At 39.0% G+C, this 23,828-nt stretch overlaps 1 protein-coding gene across 20 annotated transcripts in view; it reads right to left on the bottom strand.

Moving 5' to 3' along the window:
- The window catches only part of ATP2B2 (ATPase plasma membrane Ca2+ transporting 2), a 365,380-nt gene that overhangs the window by 26,889 nt on the left and 314,663 nt on the right, over positions 1 to 23,828 (bottom strand). For all 20 annotated transcript variants that reach the window (XR_014522401.1, XR_014522402.1, XR_014522403.1 and 17 more), the window contains 7 exons: positions 19,524 to 19,703; positions 18,272 to 18,359; positions 15,532 to 15,638; positions 14,563 to 14,754; positions 9,250 to 9,463; positions 5,584 to 5,795; positions 1,576 to 1,683 (listed from right to left, as the gene is read on the bottom strand). Coding sequence is in view for 6 of the 20 variants with exons in the window: in XM_083488917.1 (XP_083345043.1) it covers positions 1,576 to 1,683; positions 5,584 to 5,795; positions 9,250 to 9,463; positions 14,563 to 14,754; positions 15,532 to 15,638; positions 18,272 to 18,359; positions 19,524 to 19,703 (1,101 nt within the window). In the remaining 14 variants the exon portion in view is untranslated. The remainder of the gene's footprint in view (positions 1 to 1,575; positions 1,684 to 5,583; positions 5,796 to 9,249; positions 9,464 to 14,562; positions 14,755 to 15,531; positions 15,639 to 18,271; positions 18,360 to 19,523; positions 19,704 to 23,828) is intronic.

Genomic DNA, 23,828 nt, shown 5'->3' with positions numbered 1-23,828 from the left:
TGCCATCCTTGACCCTGTGTGGCCAAGCCCCCATGTCCTGCCCTCAGGGATCTGGTTGACCACTGTGGGGAAGAGGGAGCTGGTGTAGAGAAGCCTTTGGCCTGATCCAGCAGGGCTCCTACGTTTTCAAACTTTCCAGCATGACTGTGATTCTCAATACTGGTTTCAAAGAGTAAGAGGAAAACTGCAACCATAATTTCAAGGGGGAGGGGAATTCAAAAGTGTAAGTAGCTTACAAGTCACCTTGTAAGTGTGACTTTTAGAAATATGAATTCCATTGAAAATAATGGACTTCTGCATTTGAATTCTGCCTCATTTGCTTTAAAGTGTTTTGTCTTTACTGTACATGTTCTAATTACAGGGTGAACTTCTCTGCCTTTCTTGGAACTCATGTTCCTGTCAGCCTTTTCTGGTGAGGACATTTTAGGATACAGTTTGAATATATTAGTTAACAGCGGATAATATATGAAAGATATTAGGAAACGTTAGCTTTCCAGCACAGTTGCAAGTTTCATTCGGTACGGTAATTGTCAGGATCTGATAACAGCTCCAAACAACTATGTATCATTTGGAAGTATTTGGGCAGAAAAGCAGCCTGGAAATAGTAATATAAATGAAGCAACTAACGTTGGTTGAAATTCAGAAAATTTGAATTTCTGCTAAAACAGGGTTTTCTTACTGTTTGCTGTAGGTGATGAAAGAGTCCTGGGCCATTCAAGAGCCAAGGTTTTGTGGTTATTAGACCTTTAGGCTTAAACTGTGGAAACATGCTTCCTGATTATGTAGTTTACTGTGGGCCTGACACACACTGTCAACCTATCCTACCTCACAGGGTTGTTGTGAGGACAAAATGGGAGGAGTCTGTGTATGCTGCCCAAGCATATTTCAGGAAGGGTGGGATGAAATAATAAAATAAAATAAGGGTCCATCAACCATAGGCAGCAATGTGAATCTCACAACCACAAAGAGATTCAGAGTGCGGCCTTCATCTATATTTCAAACCCTAGAAGAATGTGAAGCATTTACATGCTTTACTGAATTTCATTTGACGTCAGTGACAATTACATTTTTTTAAAAAAATACTAGTCAAGTCATTTGCAATACCCACCTTAAATATACGAATAAAATTGTTTACACCACAATCCTTCTGCATGTGTCCTCAGAAGTAAGCACCACTGTCTTCAGTGGGACCAGGGCCGTCTTACCCATAGGCGCTAGGGGTGGGGGCTCTCAGGAGTGCCAGGCCAAGAGTCCAGGGCCCAAGAGTTGAGTATGGAGAAGAGCCCACCCATTGGTTGGAGCGCCGTGGCAGGCTCTTCTGCGGGCAGCTCTGCGCTGCAAGTTTGGGGGCGACCGAGCCAGTGAGATGCTGATGTGGCTGGCTAGCTCCGCCCTCCTGCGCACCTGGGACCGGGCAACCTGGGGGGTGGGGCGCTGGGCAGATCTTTGCATCCTGGCGCCGCATATGCTTAAGATGGCCCTGAGTGGGATCCCCAAGTAAGTGTAGATAGGATTGCAGCCTTACTATAAAATGTGTGATTTTCTTTGTAATTATATAAAATAAGTAGTCCTTACCTGACCCCATACAAGTTCACCTAATCCAATAAACACACACCACATCCACTGGTCAAGCTCCAAAGGGGAACAGCTAAAAGGTTTACCACCAAACTGTACAATTACTATCTGCAAGGGGAAAGCAGAAAGAAAAATAAAAGGTGCAATTACTAATCAAAGAAGGGGGGAAAGGACAGAGAGATGCAAGTTTTTTGTTCTGATGCTTTTCTACAAGCTTTCTTTCCAGGTGTGAATGCTATCATTAATTATTTTACTCTCCTTGCAAGAGGGTGACAGACAAAATATGAGTCATGATCAAATGAAACTGTCCACATATACAGGAGGGCCCTGCACTTCAGGTAAAGTTAGTCATGACTAAGACCCATTGAAAGCATCAGTGCTAGTTAGTCACAACTAATTTAAACTCCCAGAGATGCCGATGAGACTTCGTCATGACTAAATTTTGCTGGATTGTAAATGTACCTATTATCATTTTCATATATACTCTACAACTATGTGTATAACTGCTGAGGGATCTTGTCAGAATAAATGCTATATAAAGCCCAACCATATTTACCTATTATAGCTTTTGAACATACTCCGACTATTACTAATGATAATTTATTTTCTTTAGATAGCATAAGAACTGCTATTTTGAGCTGAACACACAAATCAAATAATAGACATGGCTTAAAAAATTGAAAGCACATGTTATAAGGGCAAAATATTGATAGTGGGAGATAATGGAGATTGATAAAATTGTAAAGTGAGGATTTGGGAAGGAGAACAGGAAAGGTGGTGCAGACTTGTGAGAGCTGTCGACATGCAGAGGCTGGGAGGCCAGCTGGCAAGCCCCAGCTCGGACGTCTCCTTTCATCGGCCCGTGCTCCAATGTAAATCAGTGACCCGGACTTGAGAAGCCAGGGCACGCTATTAGCAGAGTGTACTGTGCACACAGAATAGGCGTGAGGCTTGTGAAGTCATACTACGGCTACAGATTTATTAATCATAAATCAGAACAAAGAAACATGTCGTCTCTCTCTCATGTCGTCTCAGAGAGAACAGCAAAAGCAAAAGCTATACACAAGCGGAAGTTCCCAGCATACTGTGCTGGAATGTAAACAGACATGTGACACACAACAATTCCACATGCCTGTTCCTTAAGGTGGAATGGAAATGTCAACAAGAGTATGTACAGTGATTCAATAAATTCTTTGCAGAATAAACAAGTTTGGGGAAGTTGGTTCTTGACATAGAGAGTAACATGGGAAAGGGAAATGGGAGAAAAACATAAAAGTGTTTGATCAGCCTGTGAAAAAGAAGAAGGGACAGGAAAATCAGCACTTAAGCCTGTTCAGATAACAGTTAAGAAAAAGTTGGGGGGGGAAGAGTAGAAAGGTGGAGAGAGTCTTAAATGGAAGGCCCAAAACTTTGATGTTCAGCAAATGTGACAGTGCCCTAATACATAGGTAGATGGTGGCATATTCAAAGCAATTAGGTTGATTCATTTTATGGAGAGATTCTGGATTGACTACTGCAGACACAGACTATCAGAACAGATATCACCAAGAAAGAATAATATGGATGATGGTAATCAATACAATGGTAGAAGAAAAAGTCACAAGAACAAACAGTGACCAGAGTAGAAAAGTATGAATGATAACACAGCAAAGGATGAATTAGAAATTTTGAATGGGAATAAGAAGAGAAAAATATGAGGGAAGTCCAGAGGAAAGAAAGTAAAGGAGATGGTATGATCAACAGCATGGAGAAGCAGAGAAGTGAAGAAGGATCACGATGACAAAAAGGCCTCTCAAAATGGTAGGAAGAATATTTTAAAACCTGGTAACCTTCAGTGGAGTGAAAAGAGCAAAATCTAGCCTGGAAGGGGTGAAGAACAGGAGAATAAATAGCCAAGAAAGCAACTTCTTATTACAAGGGAAAGGAGAGCATGAGAGGATAGGTGGAGCTGGTCAATCTTCTTGAACAAATTAGCAAATGATTTTTTGATAAGAAAGAGCAGAGGATAGACTGCAGAAGGGATAGAGCTATTTCACAGAAGCAAACTCAGGTTTACCACTGAGTATACTCCCAGAATGGCACCACTCACTTTGCTAGTATAGGGAATCTAATGTCATGAAGGTGGCAGCAAAATAAATGAATGCAGGTTTAAAAGTAAAATGTTCCCAAGGAAGCAATGAACTGTGAGGTAAAGGGGAGTTTCAGTCAGCAGGGAGACTTGAAGCAGTTTCTCATATGTAGGTGTGGGAACAGCACCTGGGACAAAGCTCTCAAAGTGTCCCAAGCACACCAGCCTAAGAGAAAATTGGGAAGGACAGATGACCTCACATCACAGATAGACCAGCAGACACCTGGGGAAAGGGCAAATGGCTCTGCATTGGTAACACTGACTCCACTCTCCATAGACAGCTCTGTGGGAACTCTATCCTGGCTCCCCCCTCAGCTGCTGGTCAACTTCAGAGACCTGTGAACCATTCCTTATTGTGCTAATATGCAAACTTCTTTCTGGGATTGCAAGATCGGGTTACAGGTGTAGCTTGGTCCCTGCACACAGAAAACTAAACATCAGGGGAAAGCGTTGTAGCCTATTTGTCAGCCCGACATTAAACAGAGTTTTTATTTTTTTAATTGCAAGTGGGAGGGAACTGGGAAAACTCAACTGAATTTCAAAAACATTCATGTTGGAAGAACCAACATAGTTTGAATATTCCCACCAATCAGCTGCCTAGGGAGACCGAAACAGAAAGTGCCATGCCTGTTGCCTCCAGCGCCGCCTCTCAGCCTGCCCTGCCCCCTCTGCTGCAGGCCGAGTAGCAGCTCCCGCATTTGGAACCAATTCCAGGCAAGATCTCACCCAATTTATACCTAACATGACCAAATTGCATGAGCTATTGTGTGTTTGCGAGATTCCGTGTGATTTCAGCGGATACTGGCAGCCCTTGTGGACCACCAGTGGGGTGCTCATGGGGCTGCTGCTCCAGTTTGCCTAATGGCTGAGCCAGCCCCACTGCTACCATACAGAATATAACACTGAGCCTGAAGCACCCGAAGGGGGGGGGGGAGGAATCTCATGTATGTTCTCTGATAGTTGTAACAGCAGCACTACTTCACCTGTGTTCTAACTTCTGTTCATATTTACCTACCTAAAGCAGTTGTGAAATGTTAAGTAGTTTTATTCAATATTCTCTCAAATGTTATTAATTGCTTGTTACATTTCATTGAGGTACATGCTAAGTTTCAATTGAGTTCATCTCCAGGGTCATCCCCTCCACCCCAGTCATAGCCTATCAAAACAGTACAGCTTCCAATCCTTCTTTCTTACTCTTGTGGCAGGCAGAATCACTCCACTGACCTACGCTCGCATTTAATCCAAGGCAGGCTATTTCAGAAATACTGCTTTTGCTATCACAAGGCAGCAGAGTATCCAAGACTAGCTGTTAAATTTAAAGTGTAAGATATTTGAAAAAGATTGTGAAGAAGCATTTTCTCTACCAAATGAAGTCTGTCATCATGAGATTTATTATATTTCAAGATTACTTATTAATATACTTTGTATTGTGCTGTCTCAAAAATAACCAGACACATTTTTGTACTGCTAGGCCAATGACAAGAATTTCAAAAGGAATATAATATATTCCAGCTCCTTTGCTTCTTCTCATCTTCCTTCACATAATGTGGCTCTTGGATTTTAGAAGGGGAAGAAGAGCAAAATGAATATATCTCCATAATATAAACACATGAAAGGAAAAGACATAACAGATGAAGCCTTGAAACAGAAAGCAATAAATAGATTGCAGGATAAAAATAAGTGAGGATTGAACTGAGACAATCAGGAAAGAAACAACAGGAGAAAAATCATAACATCTATCTTAATGGTGGATAAATCAGCAGTTTATTTATACCTAACATGCCTTTGGATTTTCAAAGAATCTCGTGAGAAGAGGGTGAAGAGTTTACAGTGGAACGTGCAAACAATATTTTGCTGCGTTAACACTGTATAATGATTACCTGCACAACAAATGTGCCCAGTACAATAGTGCAAAATATAGGGTTTCTAAAGATGCCATCAAAAACATTCCTTTCACCATGGATTTTGCGTGCGTTGATTTCATTGAACAGCTGCATCATAACAAAGGTATTGAAGATGATAGTGTAGTGCTCAGAAGGCGGAGAGTGGAGTGGTGCATTCCTGCCACTGTCAATCTTGAACATTTTTTCACCTGATTATAAGGAGGAAACAAAAAAAAAAAAATGAACAAAATCTAAAAAAACATTGTGGACAGTTCAGTGTACCATAGAACAATCACATCACCATGTCAGCAAGATAGCAGTCATAATAGCAGCAATGACAGCAACAGTAACAGTAAATAACCAGTCGTGAAACTTTTTATTTCTATTTGCTGCTGAGGTCCAAGACCTCCAAGGCTGCATATTTAGAAATGTCATCTGTTTCACACACAGAGCCAGCTAGACATTCAGAGTTGAGGGGTCTCATCGGATGAATGAAATGCTGGTGTTCAAAGAAGGACTTAAATTTATTAGGTACTGGGGAACATTATGGAGCAAGCCAAGACTGCACAAATGAGACAGGCTCCCCCTTGAACTGCAGTGGAACCAAACTGCCAATGATTTATATCAAAAAGCTTGCAAAACAGCTTTTAAACTTAATTCTGGAGGAAGGCTGAAAGGAATTGGGGAGCATCCAGTTCAAGATGATTCATTGCTCAGGAATTAAGTTGTAAATGTTCCAGATCATCTAAATGGGAATAGAATAGAACTTGGCAATAGAATACAGAAGAACATGACATCTGTTTAAAGATACTGAAGGTTCACAGGGGGAAATGTGCACAGAAAGGTCACCTGGAAAGGAATAAATGCATAGGTATTTATATGCTAATACTAGAAGTCTTCAAGCCTGAATTGGGGAGCTAGAGTGCTAATAAGATAATAAATATAATAGCCATGTTTGAATCCTGGTAGCATGAAGCAAAGCAGTATGATAAAGTAATCTCTCTATATAAACTCCGTAGAAAAAACAAGCAAAGGACTATTATGTACGGTGTTGCAAGTGAGATAAAATGATTCTAATAAACTCCTCCATGGAACTCACAGAAATGAAAATACTTGGACCAAAAGTCCTGGAATTCAAGACATAGTCATGTTTATCATCCATTCAAACCAAAACACCGAGAATGATGTTGAGATGGAGAAATAAATCAGGGAGACAGTCTTGTAATAACATGTGACTTCAGCTACTCTCACATTGACTGGATAAATTCATATTCAAGTCCTGACAACAAGGCAAAACTTCTTGATGCAATAAGTGAGTATGTCTTGAAATAATCAGCAATAAAACCATTTGGAAGGGAAGCAATACTGAGAGGTGTTCAGAACCTGATGTGACTGTTGATGAAGTAATTTGGAACAGTTACTTCTGTGCTACAAAATTTAACATACACTGAAGGGGATCGTTACCTAGACTAGGCAACAGGGATGCTTTAAAAGAGGAAACTTTTCCAAATGAAGGAATTCATTGAAAGGAAGTTAAAAGGGAGAACCAAAAGGGTCAATTCCCTCCAGGATGTTTGGAGGTGATTTAAAATTACAATAATAGAATCTCAGCTGGAATTTATGCCACAGTCCAGGATAGTTCAGGAAAGTACCAACAAATCCAGGAAGATGTCAATGTGGTTTATGAGCAGAAGCAAAAGAGCTATATAAGGCAAGAATAACAAGTAGAAGTGTTGCCCAAATGAAGAGAACAAGAAGCACAAACTCTGGCAAAATAAATGTAAGTGATGATAAAACAATTGAAAAAAGAATCTGAGAAGCAGATTGCTAAAACCATTAAGACCAACAATAAAAAATACATACAGTAGAAGCACTATAGCATTCAGCTGAAATTAGCAATGAAATGATTGCTAAATGATAATATTGCAAAGAAGCTTTACTGTGAAAAGTATTAGACTGAGGTCCACATCCGGATCACTATTTTTTGGGTAGCACCTGACTATTAACTAGATGAAATGTTATTTATTAAAATTAAACAAAACAAAAGAATTTATTAATTTAAAAACTAACACAAGGAAAAAACTTGATAACAGTTCATAAAATTATGCATGATGCACAGATAATACTAAAAGGCAAACTGCAGGGTACACTAAACATGGATTTGAATCGTGGTATTGGGATCCTCTTCTTCAATTTTTATTCATTTATTTATGATCAGCAGCCACAGTGAAATTATATGAATCAGCACCACAACCTGGAGAGGATTAACCCTTTCACCTTGAATATTTCCTCTCTTTCCTCATGCTCTTATTCACTCCCTAAGCTGCTATTTGCTGCTCTTAGTGGGTAAAGAGAGGGCTTGCTGGGAATGAATTTTCAGAAGAAAAAAAAAAGTATGGGGGGGGAAAAGGATTAATTATTTCCCTCTGCACCATGGTTCTGAACTAGAGCACCCCCTTCCTATTTGCTATTAATTTAAAAAGACAGAGAAACTCAATCATGGGCTTCAATGAAATATTTAGTGACACATGTAGTTTGACCCTAAAACCTGAGAGAATGAAATTAACAGGCAGAAAGTTTAAGAAATACAATGGGAAGTATTGTATCTAATGCTAGTCCTGCTCAGCGCAGACCCGTTAAAGTTAATAGACATTCCTAACTTAAGTTAATTTTAGTTAATTTCAAGCTGAGTTAATTGGATCCAAGTTACTTGAATGTGATCCCGATCCATAATTTATAGAAGTTACTGCTACAACCCCCAACACACTGAGAGTATAGATTTGCTAGTGCTGCCATACATCCATGGCAACCATAGATTTGCTCATCTGACATTTTATATTTCCAGTAGAGGACATAATGCACAAGAATATTTGTGGCAGCTCAGGTCCTACTTGGATGGTCATTCCCACCCTAATGATTGACAATTCCTGAAGAAAACAATCAGTAGGAGCACAAGACTTTGCTATGGAATTATATGGTTGCCATATTCAGGGCCACGGAGGAATTTCCTTGCAGAAAATTGGGCCTGTCTGGAGATCTTGTCTACCTCATAGCCTCATAGCCACAGTTTGTTGGCAAAAAAAAAAAAGGCATTGGGTTGGGTCAGTCTGGCAGAGGGGCTGAGTCAGAATCAAACCTCCATCTCCTCAGTTGAAGTATCAGGGTACTGAAGTCTCAGGGTACCCCATTAAAGTGTCCAGGGGGAAGACTTCTGTCTGAATGCCCAGACAGGAGCGGCCATAACGCCCCCCCCCAAAGGCATGATGGATGGATTGCCCAGAATTGATGCATGTCATTGGGTGATCCTAAACCCAGGAATAATTCTAAACCTGATGGAATAATCTTCCAGCAAATAGATTGGTTGATTCAGGATACACACCCAATGCCTATGCCAGAACATACTGACATCTATAATCAATAAAGTTGCGGCCAATTTGATCCCAAACTATTGTCTTCTATGAGGTGAAGTCCTCCCACATGTAGACAAGCCACGAGAGTAGCTCTGTGGATTGGATCACTGAGCTAGTCTGTGTTCTTGGCAACATGTTGTGTCACATCTACAGATCAAAAAAGGCATGGAAAGCATGTCTGAAACCCAAAGCAATACAATTCTGTAGTTCTACCACAGTTAAAGTTAGCAATAAAAAGACTAGATAATCTTACCAACAAAAAGGAGGGTAAAAATGAGAGTGAGCTGGTACACAGCATGGCCCAAAATGTTCTTCATCATAGTACGGGAGATAAGAGGCTTGTTTCGGCCATATGGTTTCCTTAGGAGCAACGACTCTGTAGGAGGTTCCGTAGCCAGAGCAAGAGAGGCAAAGGTGTCCATAATCAGATTGACCCATAGCATCTGTACAGCTTTTAAAGGAGAGTCCTTAAGAGAGAAATTATAGAAGGAAATGTCAGTATCTTTGCCATGTCAGTATATGTTGTTGTTGCTCTTAAATATTTCTGCAAAACCTTTCCTTGCAAGAAGGTCATAACTACCGGTATTCTAATTTCATTTTTGTATTCTCCCAACAACTCTGTGAGATGGATTTGGCTGAGAAAGTCAAATTTCAGCAGTGAGCAGGTGTTTGAATCTTGGCCTCCAGCATCCAAAGCCCATTTTCCAAATGTTCTGTACAGACATAACCCTTATTGTACAATTCCAAGAGAAAATAAGGACTAATTTAAATGCTAAACCCTTAAAATAGATATGAATACAATACACACACACATGCAAACATTTCAGCAAGTGAAGTTTGAAAATCCTTTAACAATGGTGGAGTAACAGAGCCAGTAACCTTTCAGGAAGCACCATTTGAGTTATTTTACTTTTACAAATTAATGGTAAATCACATCAGTCTGGTCAAGGATTATATGGTTTGTTAGGTATTTGTTTCCAAGACTACATAAACAACCACTAGAAGGAGCTATCTGCTCACTGAATCTAGTAGGGCTATGCTTGGAGTCAAATCAGGCTTTGAAATTGCCCGTTAAAAACAAACAAACAAATTCAGATCCCAAAACCAAAATAAATTACTATTAAATAGGCTTTCTTAAATTGTCTTTTGGATAATGGTTCCTTCTCAGCATCTTTCCTCACTAGAGAACTATGGATAAAGTGGCATTATAAACTCTAGTGAGGAAGAGCATGTGATTTTATTTTTTTAGATTAATTGAAATGCTTAATTCATGTTTCTCTGAAACCTAAAACAGACTATTCTATCATGTGTTTTTTAAATTTTAAAAAAGTGAAAATTAATTTGGTTTGTGAAAAATGCATAAAAATCAATCACAATATTCAATATAATTGGATAACATGCCTTACAGCACAATCCTATGCATGACTATTCAAATGCGATCATAAGGCACTATCTGACTGGTAAGTATTTACAGAATTGCAGCTGTAGAGTTCAACTGTAACAATATCCATCACTTTTAGAATACCTAGGATATAACTATCTTAAAGCAATGCGCAGCTTGTTGTATTAATACTAGGCAACAGGTCCAGTTCTGAGCTCGTCCCACTACAATGTATTTTCTGCTGCCTAGTTTTGCCCTACTTGCCAGAACAAAATGCTTCTGTAACTGCACTAGGGCAAACTATGCCATTGTTCTTCCACACTGATGTGTACGAGCTGAGCATCCCTGTGATAGCTGGCTCTGGTCACCAGAAGCAATAAATTCATTGTGCTAACTAAAAAAACTCAGAACGTATGCTTGTAGCAGTAATACAGAAGCATTTTTTTGTGATGCAGCATCTGCCTAAAAGCAACACCATAACCATATCTGAGAAACAATGCAATTTTATGATATAATGGTTATAATTTCATAAGATTTCTGTGCCGTAGATAAATATTTGAAAAATGAAAGCTGAGATATCTGAAGAGATTATCAATTGCCTAAATAAGCTTAGAGGTCTCTATATATGCCCTGCAAGCCATTTGCCCCTCCCCTGATTGGCAAAATCCCAAACTCATTTACTCCTTCAGTGAGCAACTTGACATGCATACAATCTTTCAAAGAGATCATATGTGCACCGAGGGGGAAAAAATCCTCTTTTTACAAATGGTGTGAAATTAAAGTGCCTGTCCCTGCATCCTGCTCTCCTATCATCTGAAGCTATATTTGTTGCTATAAAAAGGTCTCTGTTGTGCAAGTGTCAGCAGAAACCCAAGGGAACTCCAGTGTATAATGAAAAGCAAATTTCTCACTTTGATCCATCCTCTAAATTACACATGTGCAATTGGCAGCCATCACTTTTGGCAGCAGCTCATTCTCACCATTTCACAGTGCCAATCATTCCATGTTGCTAAGGTGCCTCTAATAATTATCTATCATCTACTGCGCTGCACAGTTCAGTCAAGTGTAAAAGCTTATTCTAAACCCCAGCCTAAGCATTAAACACACATTAATTTTGGCACTTGGTGGAATGAAATTTCCACTGCAGCTCTTTCTTATTTCTGATTAATTCTTTGCAAGCTAAGGGAAATGTGCATCTGAGCTCGGGTTTAGAATAATTTTAAAGATGAGTCATTCAGTTACATTGCACAAGATTTTTTTTAAAAAATATGATTTTATGCATTTCAAAGGCAGAAGCAAATGGAAATTAAAACAATTATGTGGACTTTGAATTTATGTGGAAATGTGTTTAAGAAGTGATCCACCTAAAACAACATTTATTTCACTTGTTCTTTTCTTTGTAACCTTGGAAGGCATTAGCAAGGATCTAAATAAAAAAGGGGAAGTTTTTGTAAAAAGATCCCAGATGTTTTACATGAAACACAAATCTGTACATCACAATTCATCATGAAATATCACCCCTACATGTTTCATGTTGGACATATCAGGAACATTATTGTTATTTTTAAACATTCATTCATTCATAAACCCAGCATATATCTTCCATATTAAAACTTTCAAGGACTGTAACAGCAAAGGTATGAAATTGCAAATTAAAACACATAACAGTAGGGGTTATGCACACTTACCTAAAAATATAATTACAGTAGAAGTATGTGTACACATAGCCACATAGAAGTATATATATTTATAATAGTTCTATTGTATTCTACCATTTTAAATATCTTTGCAAAGTTTATTTTAGATTTTAGCTACACAAAGAAAACCATAATCATTCTGTGACGGTCAATTTTTAATTTTCAATAAATGAATGAACAATGCACAACTATCAAGAAAAGTGTAACTCTCCTACACACAAAGCAGCAAAAGGTAATTGTGCTATGTTAACTACCCTACTGGTTCTTCCAATAAATAGATGGATGCTCTTCCTCAGAAGCACTTCCCAGACACACAGAGAAAGGGCAAAGCTTCATAAGCAAGTGATTGATTAGAAATGGGTTGAACAGAACTCTCTTTTCTGCCCATCCCGATAAGTTCCAAGCTTGCAAAGTAAATATTCCAGAGCCCTAGGGAGGAGAGTTGTCTGGGTGCATATATGGGAAGAATGCATCGTCCTCCCATTTGTAGTAATGAGTGATGCACTGAGGTGCACATGCAGTCATGATTAGGGGAAAAGGAAAGAGGGCTCCATTGAGCTCCATGCTGATCCCTGCCACTGCATTCTTAGCTGCACTCATGGAGGGAAGAATTGTGTTAAAGTTTCTTAAATACTTAAAACATTTTATCAATATGCCTTAGAATTTTCAAAAGGGCAGGGGCAAGGACATGCAATCCTTTGACTTCTTTTTAATATTTCTATCCCAAGGTCTAATTAAAATGAAATGTACAAGAGGCAAACAAATTTGGTATTATATTCTCCATGGTTCACTGTGCTTTCCTGATTCCACATCTGTCTTTTGTATAGGAAAAAGAAATACTAAAGAGTGGCAAAGTGACATGAGCAGTCCTCCCTCCCCTTGCTCTGACCATCCCTGCTACAGTGAACAGCAACAGCTTGAGTTTTCACTGCTCAGAGGAACCACAGGTCTGCAACTGAGCCCAAGATCCATGAAGAAATAAATAGTTATAACCTTTGAACAGCTTGAAAAATTTAGAAGAGTAATTTGGGAGGAGTTTCACCTTTGTGGCATCTAATAGAGACAGCCTCGGGTTTCACTTGGCCATATCATGATGACAAGGTAAACTTATTCTTTGCCGTATACCTATGACTTATTCATGATTTTGCTCACTGAGGCTGAATTTTCCTGTTGTACCAGAGTGAACAGTATGTGCTATGTGTATATCTGCACTGTATTCACAGAGGTGCCACACTCTGTTTAATATCACCCTTCCATATTTGATTCTCTCTCTATCTATATATCTCTATATATGAAGTGCTATTTTTCCTACAAAAAGAGGTGTTGGAACTCACCATGAACTCCTCCCTTGTTCTCTTGTAATGGCAATGGCGCCCACCCAAGAGATGCTAGAATTGAATTCCGGTGAGTTCCAGCCGAAAAATAGCCCTGTATATATTACTTTCTAAAAACCATGTTGCCGTATTTCCTTAGACTTCTTACAATGTAGAAAATATGTGCAATGGGCACATGAGAACAAATAATATAAACAGTTACTTAATACAACTGGTGTTTTGTGATTGGTATTTTACTCACTTTTGGTGAAATAAGCAGGTATGAGGACACCTTTGTACCTCTAGATTATAAGGTGCTGACATGTTTGTTATTATTTTTTTTCGGGATATTAAAGTAACTGGGTGCACTAGCAGTTCCAAAAGAGCACTGATATGTGGTTTCAACAGAAAACATAATGTTTGCTGCCTGTGAGGTACAAACTGTTCTGGACCTGGGTCCATGTTCTTAGCCCCAACAAGCAGCCAACATGGGTTACTGCCTGCCAGTAGCACAACATATAAAATTGCTGTATAAGGGTGCTTGTATGAACTTGGGTAAGAGTCCTCATACATGACATCATTTAAGCCATTTGTTTCTCTAAGACAGGATCAGATTTGATTAAATGCAGTGTGCATAAATGAATGGAGTAGAATTGGGTAGAATCTGCATACTGAATGCAGTGACTGCATCATCATTTGAAATGGAATGCCCTTTATTTATATTCAATTGTTTTCAATTAACTACATTTTTAGGCTGCCCAATAGCAAAAAAGTTCCCTGGCAAGCTTATAATAAATGTTAAAAACTTCAAATACACCACAGAATTAAACTGGCACAAAATAGGTTTCCAGCAAAACTCTTAATAGCTTTGGAAATTCAACAAGATCTTAAAACTTCAATAAATATACGTAATCACTAAAAGTTTTTTAAGATCACTATAGTTAAACCTGGGGAAGTGAAAAGGTATGTATATGGTACCAAAAAACAAACAAACAATGAAGGCACAAGGTGAGGTGAGCCTTTGTGGGGACAATATTGCATGACCATGGTGCCATCACTGAAAAGGCCTTCTTCCAAGAAGCAATCTTCAACATTCTCTTTGGCAAGGCCTCCAGACAAGTGCCTCAGATGAAGATCTTAAGGTACTTTAGTCATTTGCTTTAATTCAGCCTTACCTGGGTAATGCAAGCTCCAGTGAAAGCAACGATTACGGCCACTACATTTACTGTGAGCTGGAACTGCAGGAACTTGGAAATACTGTCATAGACATTACGACCCCACATTACAGCTTTCACAATGCTACTAAAGTTATCGTCGGTCAGGATAATATCTGAGGCTTCCTTTGCGACATCAGTTCCTGCAATACCCTGAAAAATGTAGAAGACATATCAAAAATAACTTACTAGAATGAGAAACAGTGTTTCAATAAGGAATAGCACTTTCAGAAGAGAGGTAACTTAAATTGGCTGTTAATAAATAAAACGAGCCAGGAGCCAAAGAACCATTAAACTGGTTAGCCTGGTCAAAACTTTAGGAGACTTTAGACTTGTTTTCCTTAACAGCAGTTTCTATGCTGGATAGATATTGAACCAATTTGGAAATGTTTTCAAGAGCAGTTCGTAATATGGCAAATCTAAAATTCAGTTACATCACAATACAGTGGTATCTTGGGTTACATACGCTTCAGGATACAGACTCCGCTAACCTAGAAATAGTGCTTCAGGTTAAGAACTTTGCTTCAGGATGAGAACAGAAATCGTGCTCCGGCAGCGCAGCAGTTTCAGGTTAAGTACAGACCTCCAGAATGAATTAAGTACTAAACCCGAGGTACCACTGTATAGGAATTTGGCATCACACTGTCAATGGGCATACTTAAGACAATCAATTCAGCTGAAGTAACAGCAAGACATCAACTGACTGAGATTGTCTACAAGCCTACTCCCAGGGAAATGATGGCACCAAAGCAGCAGCAGATTGGGTGTGAACAGTCTCATAAAATGGTGAATATATTTATCATTAGAGGGAGTTTCAGGGAATATTTTACACACCCCCACCCCCACTACTCAATGCACTACATCAACCCCAAAATTGAAACTATTGAATATTCTGGGCATTCCTGAAAAGGAGCATGTTCTTAAATGTACCATTGCAAAGCCAACATCAGCTTTCTTAAGTGCCGGTCCATCATTAGTTCCATCACCAGTCACTGCTACAACCTGCCTCTGCTCCACTTGAGTGCTGTCAATAATACCTGTAAAATATTGCAATGAATTTTAAGAAACTGTGTGGTTGCATGGAAGTATGGTGGATTAAAAAAAATTATAGTCTGATGCTGTAATCTGCATGTTCATATGGGAAGAAGCATCTTCACAGGTGGACAAACTTTTTACAATCCTTAAAACTGTGTACATCAATCCACATGTTCCAGCATACCAATCTACTTGATTTAACTACATCATATTTCTCATATAGCATCCTTTTCACACACAGCTCAATGTGCTACCCTATTTCTTCTTTCTCCCCCCTTATTAAGCATTGTCTTCTCAATTCATCTTTGCTCTCTTTTCTTTCCCAGCTTCTAAGAAATGATGGCACTTACAGAACCCACTGCTGAAGCTAAATGTTAATCTCCTTTCTAGGGCGCATACATTGCTACTGTGAGGGCAGAAGTAGTTTTCCAAAGTTATTAATTATATTGAATTGGAAAACTTTTTCAGCTGGAGCACCACATTCCCTTGTGGGCAACCTTCCAGGGTGACATGCCCGTGGCAGGCAGGTCTAGAGGCAAGCATAGGTGGAGCAATGACTGTAAATTTACATTTGTATAGTAGGCCAGTTTCTATACATGCTCACACATCATTTTCTATCTTCCATCTAGGCATGCAAGAGCCATTATCAGAGCTCGCCTCTAGCCACCAGACCTGAAGGCCCATCCCCCTCAGTTTATATACATGAAAATCCACTGTATAACAAATGGCTGAATAAATTATTACAATTACAGAACAATGAAGGTTATATGAAAAAAATATTATTCAGAGTTTTATTTATTTATTTATTTTTATTTTTTAAAAAACCAAACAGTCCAGTCCTTAAACTCTGAGTATTAATAGGTTTCAAATGCCTCACACCACCAGCATGATTTCACAAAAAGTTATGGTGATGGTGTAACAAGCATTCAGAGAAAGGTGTTCCTTCCTGAGGTGCTCATATCTACCACTTGAGCTTAACATTTATTGAGGGATCCATTAAGCACTCCAATGATCCAGATAATACAAAGTTCATAAAAACCTAACTGCTATTTATATGCGAACATTTAGTTGGAGGCTATATTGAGGTCAAAACTCATACTGATTTATTAGGATTTTGAGGATGTTCAAACAAATTACAAATGTATCCATCTAACAACAAATACTAAACACTGCTTTAAACATACTTTTGAGCCAAGATACCATTTTCAATATTTAATTAATTAAATATGGTAAGCAGACCATTTTACTCCTCAAAGAGGAATGAAAAGTTAACACCATTAATGATGAATGAAGGAGACCTTATATTATGCTAAATGTGGTGCCCCTCTGGCAACTGTGTATCATTAAATGTTCAATATATAAGAAGGGTTGCTTTGTATCTTATATTTTTTCAGCTCTAGAGTATTTCTTATGCATCAAAGCTGAGACCCTGGTTTGTCCTTCAAGCAGCAGGAAAACACACATTCAGTCAAAGCTAGTTAATGTTTCAAATAATTTCATATTAACTTTGAAGGGACTACAAAAATACAAAAGCTAAAAATCCTCCCAAGCACAGAAAAGTTCTTCCACTACAGTGGCTATTTAACACACACATGACGCCCCGCCCCCCCGGAAAAAAACGTTCCTTGTTCGGTGTCCTCACTGCAGCTCTAACTGTAGTTATATCGGGCATTCAGGGCTGCTTTATTTCTGTCAGATTCATATCCTGCACATGTAAACAACCCTGTTATGATTCATGTGTTTACAGTGCCTCAACTTTGTTGACTGTTTTTTTTCTACAGAATAATTCATTTTACTCCCAGTCTATAATATCCGAATGAGCAATCCCAGAACGTTTATTTACGTTGCTTTAGAATACATTTTGTTTTAAGATGACTACAAGACTACCTAGTCTAATCCTGAGAGATGCTGCGGGCACAAACACTTTAATTGGATTTCTGACATTAGAATGTTGGGCTTCTAGGAACATTCATCTGCGTATCTTCACAAGGATCATTTTACAGCAGACAGCTTGCTCCCTGGTTGCACGGAGAAATGAGAAAGCCACACACTAGACTTATTACTGGTAGTGCCAGTACTATAATTATCATTAATTTATAGAACACTATCAATGTATGGTGCACTTTACAAAGCAACATAAGCAATAAGGCAGATCAGCTGTGGGAAACACAACAAAGGAAGGGAGGGAGGAATTGAGAGATGTGAGGAAGAGGAAAAGAACACCAGCTATGCAGTTAACCTCCTTTACCTTCATTTTAGTTGGTGAGTAAGAGTAAAAGGTTAAAGGAAATTCTTATCAAAAGAGTTAATGTTGCATTGTGTTGTTTTAAACAAAGTGTATTGATATGTAGGAAACTGTAGTGATATATTTTATTACTACTACTACTACTACTACTACTACTACTTCTACTATTACAATTTGTTACCCACCCTTCTCTCTAGGTCTTAGGGTGGGTTACAATTAAAACAGAACATTAATATTGAAACATGACATTAAAACCAGTTTAAAACAACTAAATCTACAGAATTATATATGTAGTCACAGAAGGGCATATATATATATATATATATATATATATATATATATATGCATGCATCAGTGGTGCTGTATGTATATGGGTAAATTTGCATTCACCTTTGACTAAAGTGTGCTTATCAGTGGGAGATGAACGAGCAAGGACACGAAGTTTTGGCCATATCTTGTCAATGCGTTCCTGTTCAATCTGAAAGAAATAAGGATGAAACATTTGTCAGTCTTTCAGAAACCTTTCCACCACCATGTACCCTTTAGAATAAATGTCACTTTAAGGTTAACTTGTTTCCCACCTGACATTACTAATACTTCAACAACTACAAGGACTTCCTAGGGTTTTCTGCTGCTCTCATCCTCTGCTATGTTTCACTCTCTGAGCTATGCTAGCCTATTAAAGAATGATTTGTTCCCCAATCTAATTACTATGCTCCATATTGTTATTTTCACCTGAGTAACAGTATAATGTCACTTTGAAGAAGCCATGTTGCTTTCGGTGCCTTTACAAATATGTTTCTGACCTCTATCATCTGTCTTTCCTGAACCAGCTGCTGCATCAGCTCTTTATAAAGGAAAGACACTTTTCATATTCTCACTAAATGTAAATGATTGAACACACAGTAAACAAGCACTGACATGTTTATATCACCACTTCTAAAAATATTAATGCACTTTAGGGACGTAGTGAGGATACTGGGTTATCAAGCATTTTTTGTCCAAAGTTGTTGAGCAAATCGGACATTTTAACTGATTATAGAAAATTCCACCCCGATGCTGTTTTCGACTGATGCATCCCAGATATATCTGGGAAATTCCGGACACATATAACATATTTGAACAAGACAAAGACAGAAACATCCTGAATCCCTACAAACTGTACAGTCAGCAAAGCTGGTGCATGAAACACAGACATCGACTCAATTGGCATTCAAGGCTAATACAAACCATGAATTAGCACAAATATATAAATGTGTAGGCTGCTTTGCTCCTCCTCTGGACCTGTTGCTGCTGTGCTTCTGTGAGCTAAGACTTGGCTTAGCATGTCATCTGAAACTGGGCTCATAGCTTATTTCCTCCAAACCACGAGCTCTAAACCAAGGACAAACCTCAACTTTAGCTCATGGTTTGTCTGCAGCAAGACAAACCCGGTTTGGACGACACAGCAACACAGAAGGACTGGAGGATGAGAAAAGTGGGCATGATCTGCTGGCTTTTTAAAGACATACAATCTTAAAAAGAGTACCATCTCTCCCATTTGGAAAAAAGGAAGAACGTGAGGAACAGCTCACAAGACAAATATGACAGGTTTTGTAACTATTTTATAGAATATTGTATGTTTTGTCCTGACATGACTTACATCTCCTTTCTCATTTCGGATCCTTCGGTTAAACTCTTTCCCCTCAATGCAGAGGAAATCTTCTCCAGGGTGAATTATCCCACACTTTATTGCAATAGCACGAGCTGTATTGATGTTGTCCCCTGTGACCATACGGACTGTAATTCCTGCTCGCTGACACTTTCTTATGGCTTCTGGGACCTAAAACAGTGAAATGAAATGGAGGGGGAAATATCAAAAACAAGCTGATCACGATCAGATTTGTATTATAGCAGCAAAAGTACTGTGAGACCAAAAGGGATTGGTTTTCTAACATTTCCAAAAGAAGCATGATGGAGATATAGGGAACACAAGTAAGATCATTTCTTCCTACAACAACTTATACTAGAGACAAATTTGAAATCGTTATTAACTTAATGTGCCATCCAACCTGTTATGACTGCCGAAGATGTTTTCCTGATGAAATATAGCAAAATATAATTACATGTATAGAAACTGACCAAACTGACAGTTCAATCATACTTAATAATAATAATGACAGGGAAGGTCTTGAGGGCAGGAGGCAGGCTTAGGGGATGTTTGGCAGGTCACATGGCACACATAGGTTTGTCCTCCCAACACTTTGTCGCTGCTCCCTGCTTATGGAATGGCCACCCTAATAAGTTACTGCTTGCAGAATATGCTGTATTCCTGCTGTTGGTTTAGGTGGTCATGCAACTCTTTTATAAGCATTAGAAATAACTAGAAACCTAATGAAAAATTCCCCAAAGGGACTGAAAGCCTCTTATGCAGCTATGATGAATTGTAAATAAAATTCTGAAAGGTTCACAATAGAATACTATCCTAACAGCACCTAACAGTAGATGTATATGTTACATCTCACAATTTTAAAGCAGCAAATACAAATTCAGCACTGCCTTACCAGATTATCTGAGCTCAGCTATTCCAATAATAGCACCAAGGAGAAAAGGCAATGGGAAGGCATGCTCTCTATCCTCTATTCAGTGGCTTAAAAAAAAAAATCCCTTGCCAATACTATAGTCATTATGAATAAGTTATAAGCCTACAAAAGATCACTCAAGGAGAATTTATATTTGAAAATCAGCATTATGTCCTGAAAGCACAGATATATTGCTAAAGCTCAACATAATCAATAGGCGGATGGCAGACTGCTTGGAAGCCCTACGTAAGCTGTTCCAAGCTACATGAAGGAAGAGTGTACTAGAGGCATTAGAGATAAACATAAATGTAGTAAATAAATAAGTACCAGTGGAACAGCTTAAGGAAGTTGTGGTACTTTCACAGCATGGATATAATGGAATCAGTGCTCACATTCTGCTACATATCCACATTCAAGAAGTGTGGGTGGGAAATAATGACTGGTAAAGGAAGTGCACTCTGTGCATAATCAGAGTTAGGACTGATACACTTGTGATACAATCTTGAGAAAAACCAAGTAAGAAATGGGACATTAGCATGAACTTTCACTAACATCTACTGTAGTGTGAGGCACCACACTATAGTTATTTATTAGAACATTTTCACCCACGTCTAAGTCCTCAAAGTTGCTAACAACCGCGGCATATGACATAACATGATATGGCTGAGGTTAGGATATTGTTATGATATATTTTCTTTAAAAGTTAATGTATGAAAAGGTTCAGAAAAAGGCAAACAAAAATGATAAAGGGGGTGGAGTGCTTCCCCTTTAAGGAAAGGCTGAAGTGTTTAGGACTTTTTATCTTAAAAGAATCCTGCCAACCTAGCAGTTCGAAAGCACGCAGTGCAAGTAGATAAATAGGTACCGCTCCGGCGGGAAGGTAAACGGCGATTCCGTGCGCTGCTCTGGTTTGCCAGAAGCGGCTTAGTCATGCTGACCACATGACCCGGAAGCTGTACGCCGGCTCCCTCAGCCAGTAAAGCAAGATGAGCGCCGCAACCCCAGAGCCGTCTGCGACTAGACCTAACAGTCAGGGGTCCCTTTACCTTTACCTTTTTGTCTCAAGAGAAAAGACACGTGAGTAGCGACATGATGGAAAAAATGTGGAAAAAATGGATGGAGAGAAGTTTTTATTCCTCTCTCATGGGCATACAATAAAGCCAAAGGTTGGAAGATTCAGCATAAAAGAAAGCACCTATTTACACAGCACATAGTTAAACTACTGGACTCACTCCCATGAAAGGCAATGATGGCCAACAACCTGGATAACTTTAAAAGAAGATTAGACAAATTCATTAAGAATTTGTCCAGTTTGTAGGCTTCCCACTGTGAGAACAGGACATTAGACTAGATGGGCCATTGGCATGAGCCAGCAGGGTCATCTTAGGTTCTGCTTTAAACAAGAGAAATTAGAAGATGCTCAAGGACTAATGCAGGCCGGGCTATAAACTCCTGTGTTTTTTTAAAAAAGTGTTCCTAATTCAGTTTGTAAAATAATACTTTATGTACAAGTATACTTATCTTGTTTTGGCATTGACAGATAGTGATTCCTAATTAAAGATCTAACTGAAATGATATAATTTTCTTTCCTTTGAAGAAATCATGAGGAATTTTAAACAATAAACAGGTTGCTCCACGACACACAAACTTATCTTCAAATCTTACAACTATACGAGATTGAAAACTAAAACGTCTCCCAATTTTGGGGACATATTAATTGCAAGACAACATGAAGAGAAATGCCTTATAAACTGCATGCTTCCAGTTTTAACTTTCATTTTACTATGATTTCTCTAATCGTTTAAACTAGCACAACCCACCAGCATCCACAACCCAGTTTAGAAACCCAAATAGCTTATATAAAACAACTGTTGATTAATTTTCCAAAAATACTTTTATGAAGTTGTAATCCAATGAGTAAACAGAGTGTGCAGTAATGAGGCTTCTAGCCCTCCTGCAGCATTTTGTATGTTAAGATCTCCATAGAACATTGATGACTTTTTTATATAAAAGACTGAGGAATGTAATTAACTGTGCTGAATTATCCCTCATGAAGCTCTGTTTAGGTGTTACAGCCTGAATAATACTGAAGGTGCACTAAGAATCCTTTCAAGGTACAACAGAGATCATTAGAACCACAGAACTGAACTTCTATTAGCAATGTAGTGCACTAAAAACATTTAATATATGTATATAGCTTTGATGTATGACACTCCGTCAATCAGTGACTACTGCTATTTAAAACCAAAGGCTCTGCAAACACAGCAGAACTCCATGCACACAATAGTGCTCCCTCTTCCACTCCTGTCCCCTCCAGACCCCTGTGCACCCTCAAATTTTGGGGGCACATGGGGGGAAACAGGTGTCCCATTGTATCAGTAGAATGCTGCTGGCATGGCATTGGATGTAATCCAAAATGTTTTCTTCTATAGAGTAACACAGAAAAGCTGAGAAATTTCTCTTTATATAAATTTGAGTAATCATAATGCCATCCTGGAGTACCACACTTCTCTCAATCCTTGTAAGGCTAATAACATCATGTGGGGAAGCAGCCACAATCCTACGCACAAGAGACATACAGACATGCAGACAAAGAAGCTAAGCCGTAGGGTGGCAGGGGCCGGTGTGGCTTCTACATAGAAGTCACCAAAGTCACATTGAAAAGCTCTTCAGATTCTGACACTTTGCCTGCAGATTTGTTGACGTTCTTGAGTGCAATCCTATATGTGGCTACTTAAAAGCAAGCCCTACCAAGTTCAAGAAATTTTACTCCCAGGTATATGATTGCTTTAGATGACAATGCTAGGCCCCAGAGGTGGGGTATCTCAGACCTAGGGACTGAATACAGCCCCCCAGGCCTTTGTATCTGGTCTTCAGAGCTCCAGGCAGGGCACAGCTTACTCCTCAGGTCACAACTCCCCCTGCTCAGTGATTTCCTTGAGTGCCTTTACCTGCCTGAAATGTGATCTTTAACTATGATAGTGCCTCTTGCTTGCCTAGATGGAAAGGCGGGGGTGGGGGGTGGAATGACAGAGTATGCAGAAACCTCCATCTTCTGTGTGACTGAAATATAGCCTACTGTACATATTACACCAGTGTTGAAAGGTCTGCATTGGCTCCCTATTACCTACCAAGCCCAATTTAAGGTTTTGTTGTTGACATTTGAAGCCCTAAGCTACTTGGAGTCAGGATACTTTGCAGACTGCTTCTCCCAGTACATACCAATCTGTTCTTTAAGATCTCCCAAGGAGACCCTATTGGTTATTCAGTGACCAGAGGATTATTCTTGGGATGCCTTCCCTTAGGTAATTTGTGAGGCAGAGACAGTAATCACCTTTCAATAAATCTTTAAAAAAAATTACCCTGCACTCTGATGCTTACATTTT

This window comes from Podarcis liolepis, assembly GCF_965112155.1.
Source record: "Podarcis liolepis genome assembly, chromosome: 2".
NCBI classification, from domain to species: domain Eukaryota; kingdom Metazoa; phylum Chordata; class Lepidosauria; order Squamata; family Lacertidae; genus Podarcis; species Podarcis liolepis.
The sequence above is the reverse complement of the archived record's forward strand: the minus strand, read 5'-3'. Positions and strand labels throughout refer to the sequence as shown.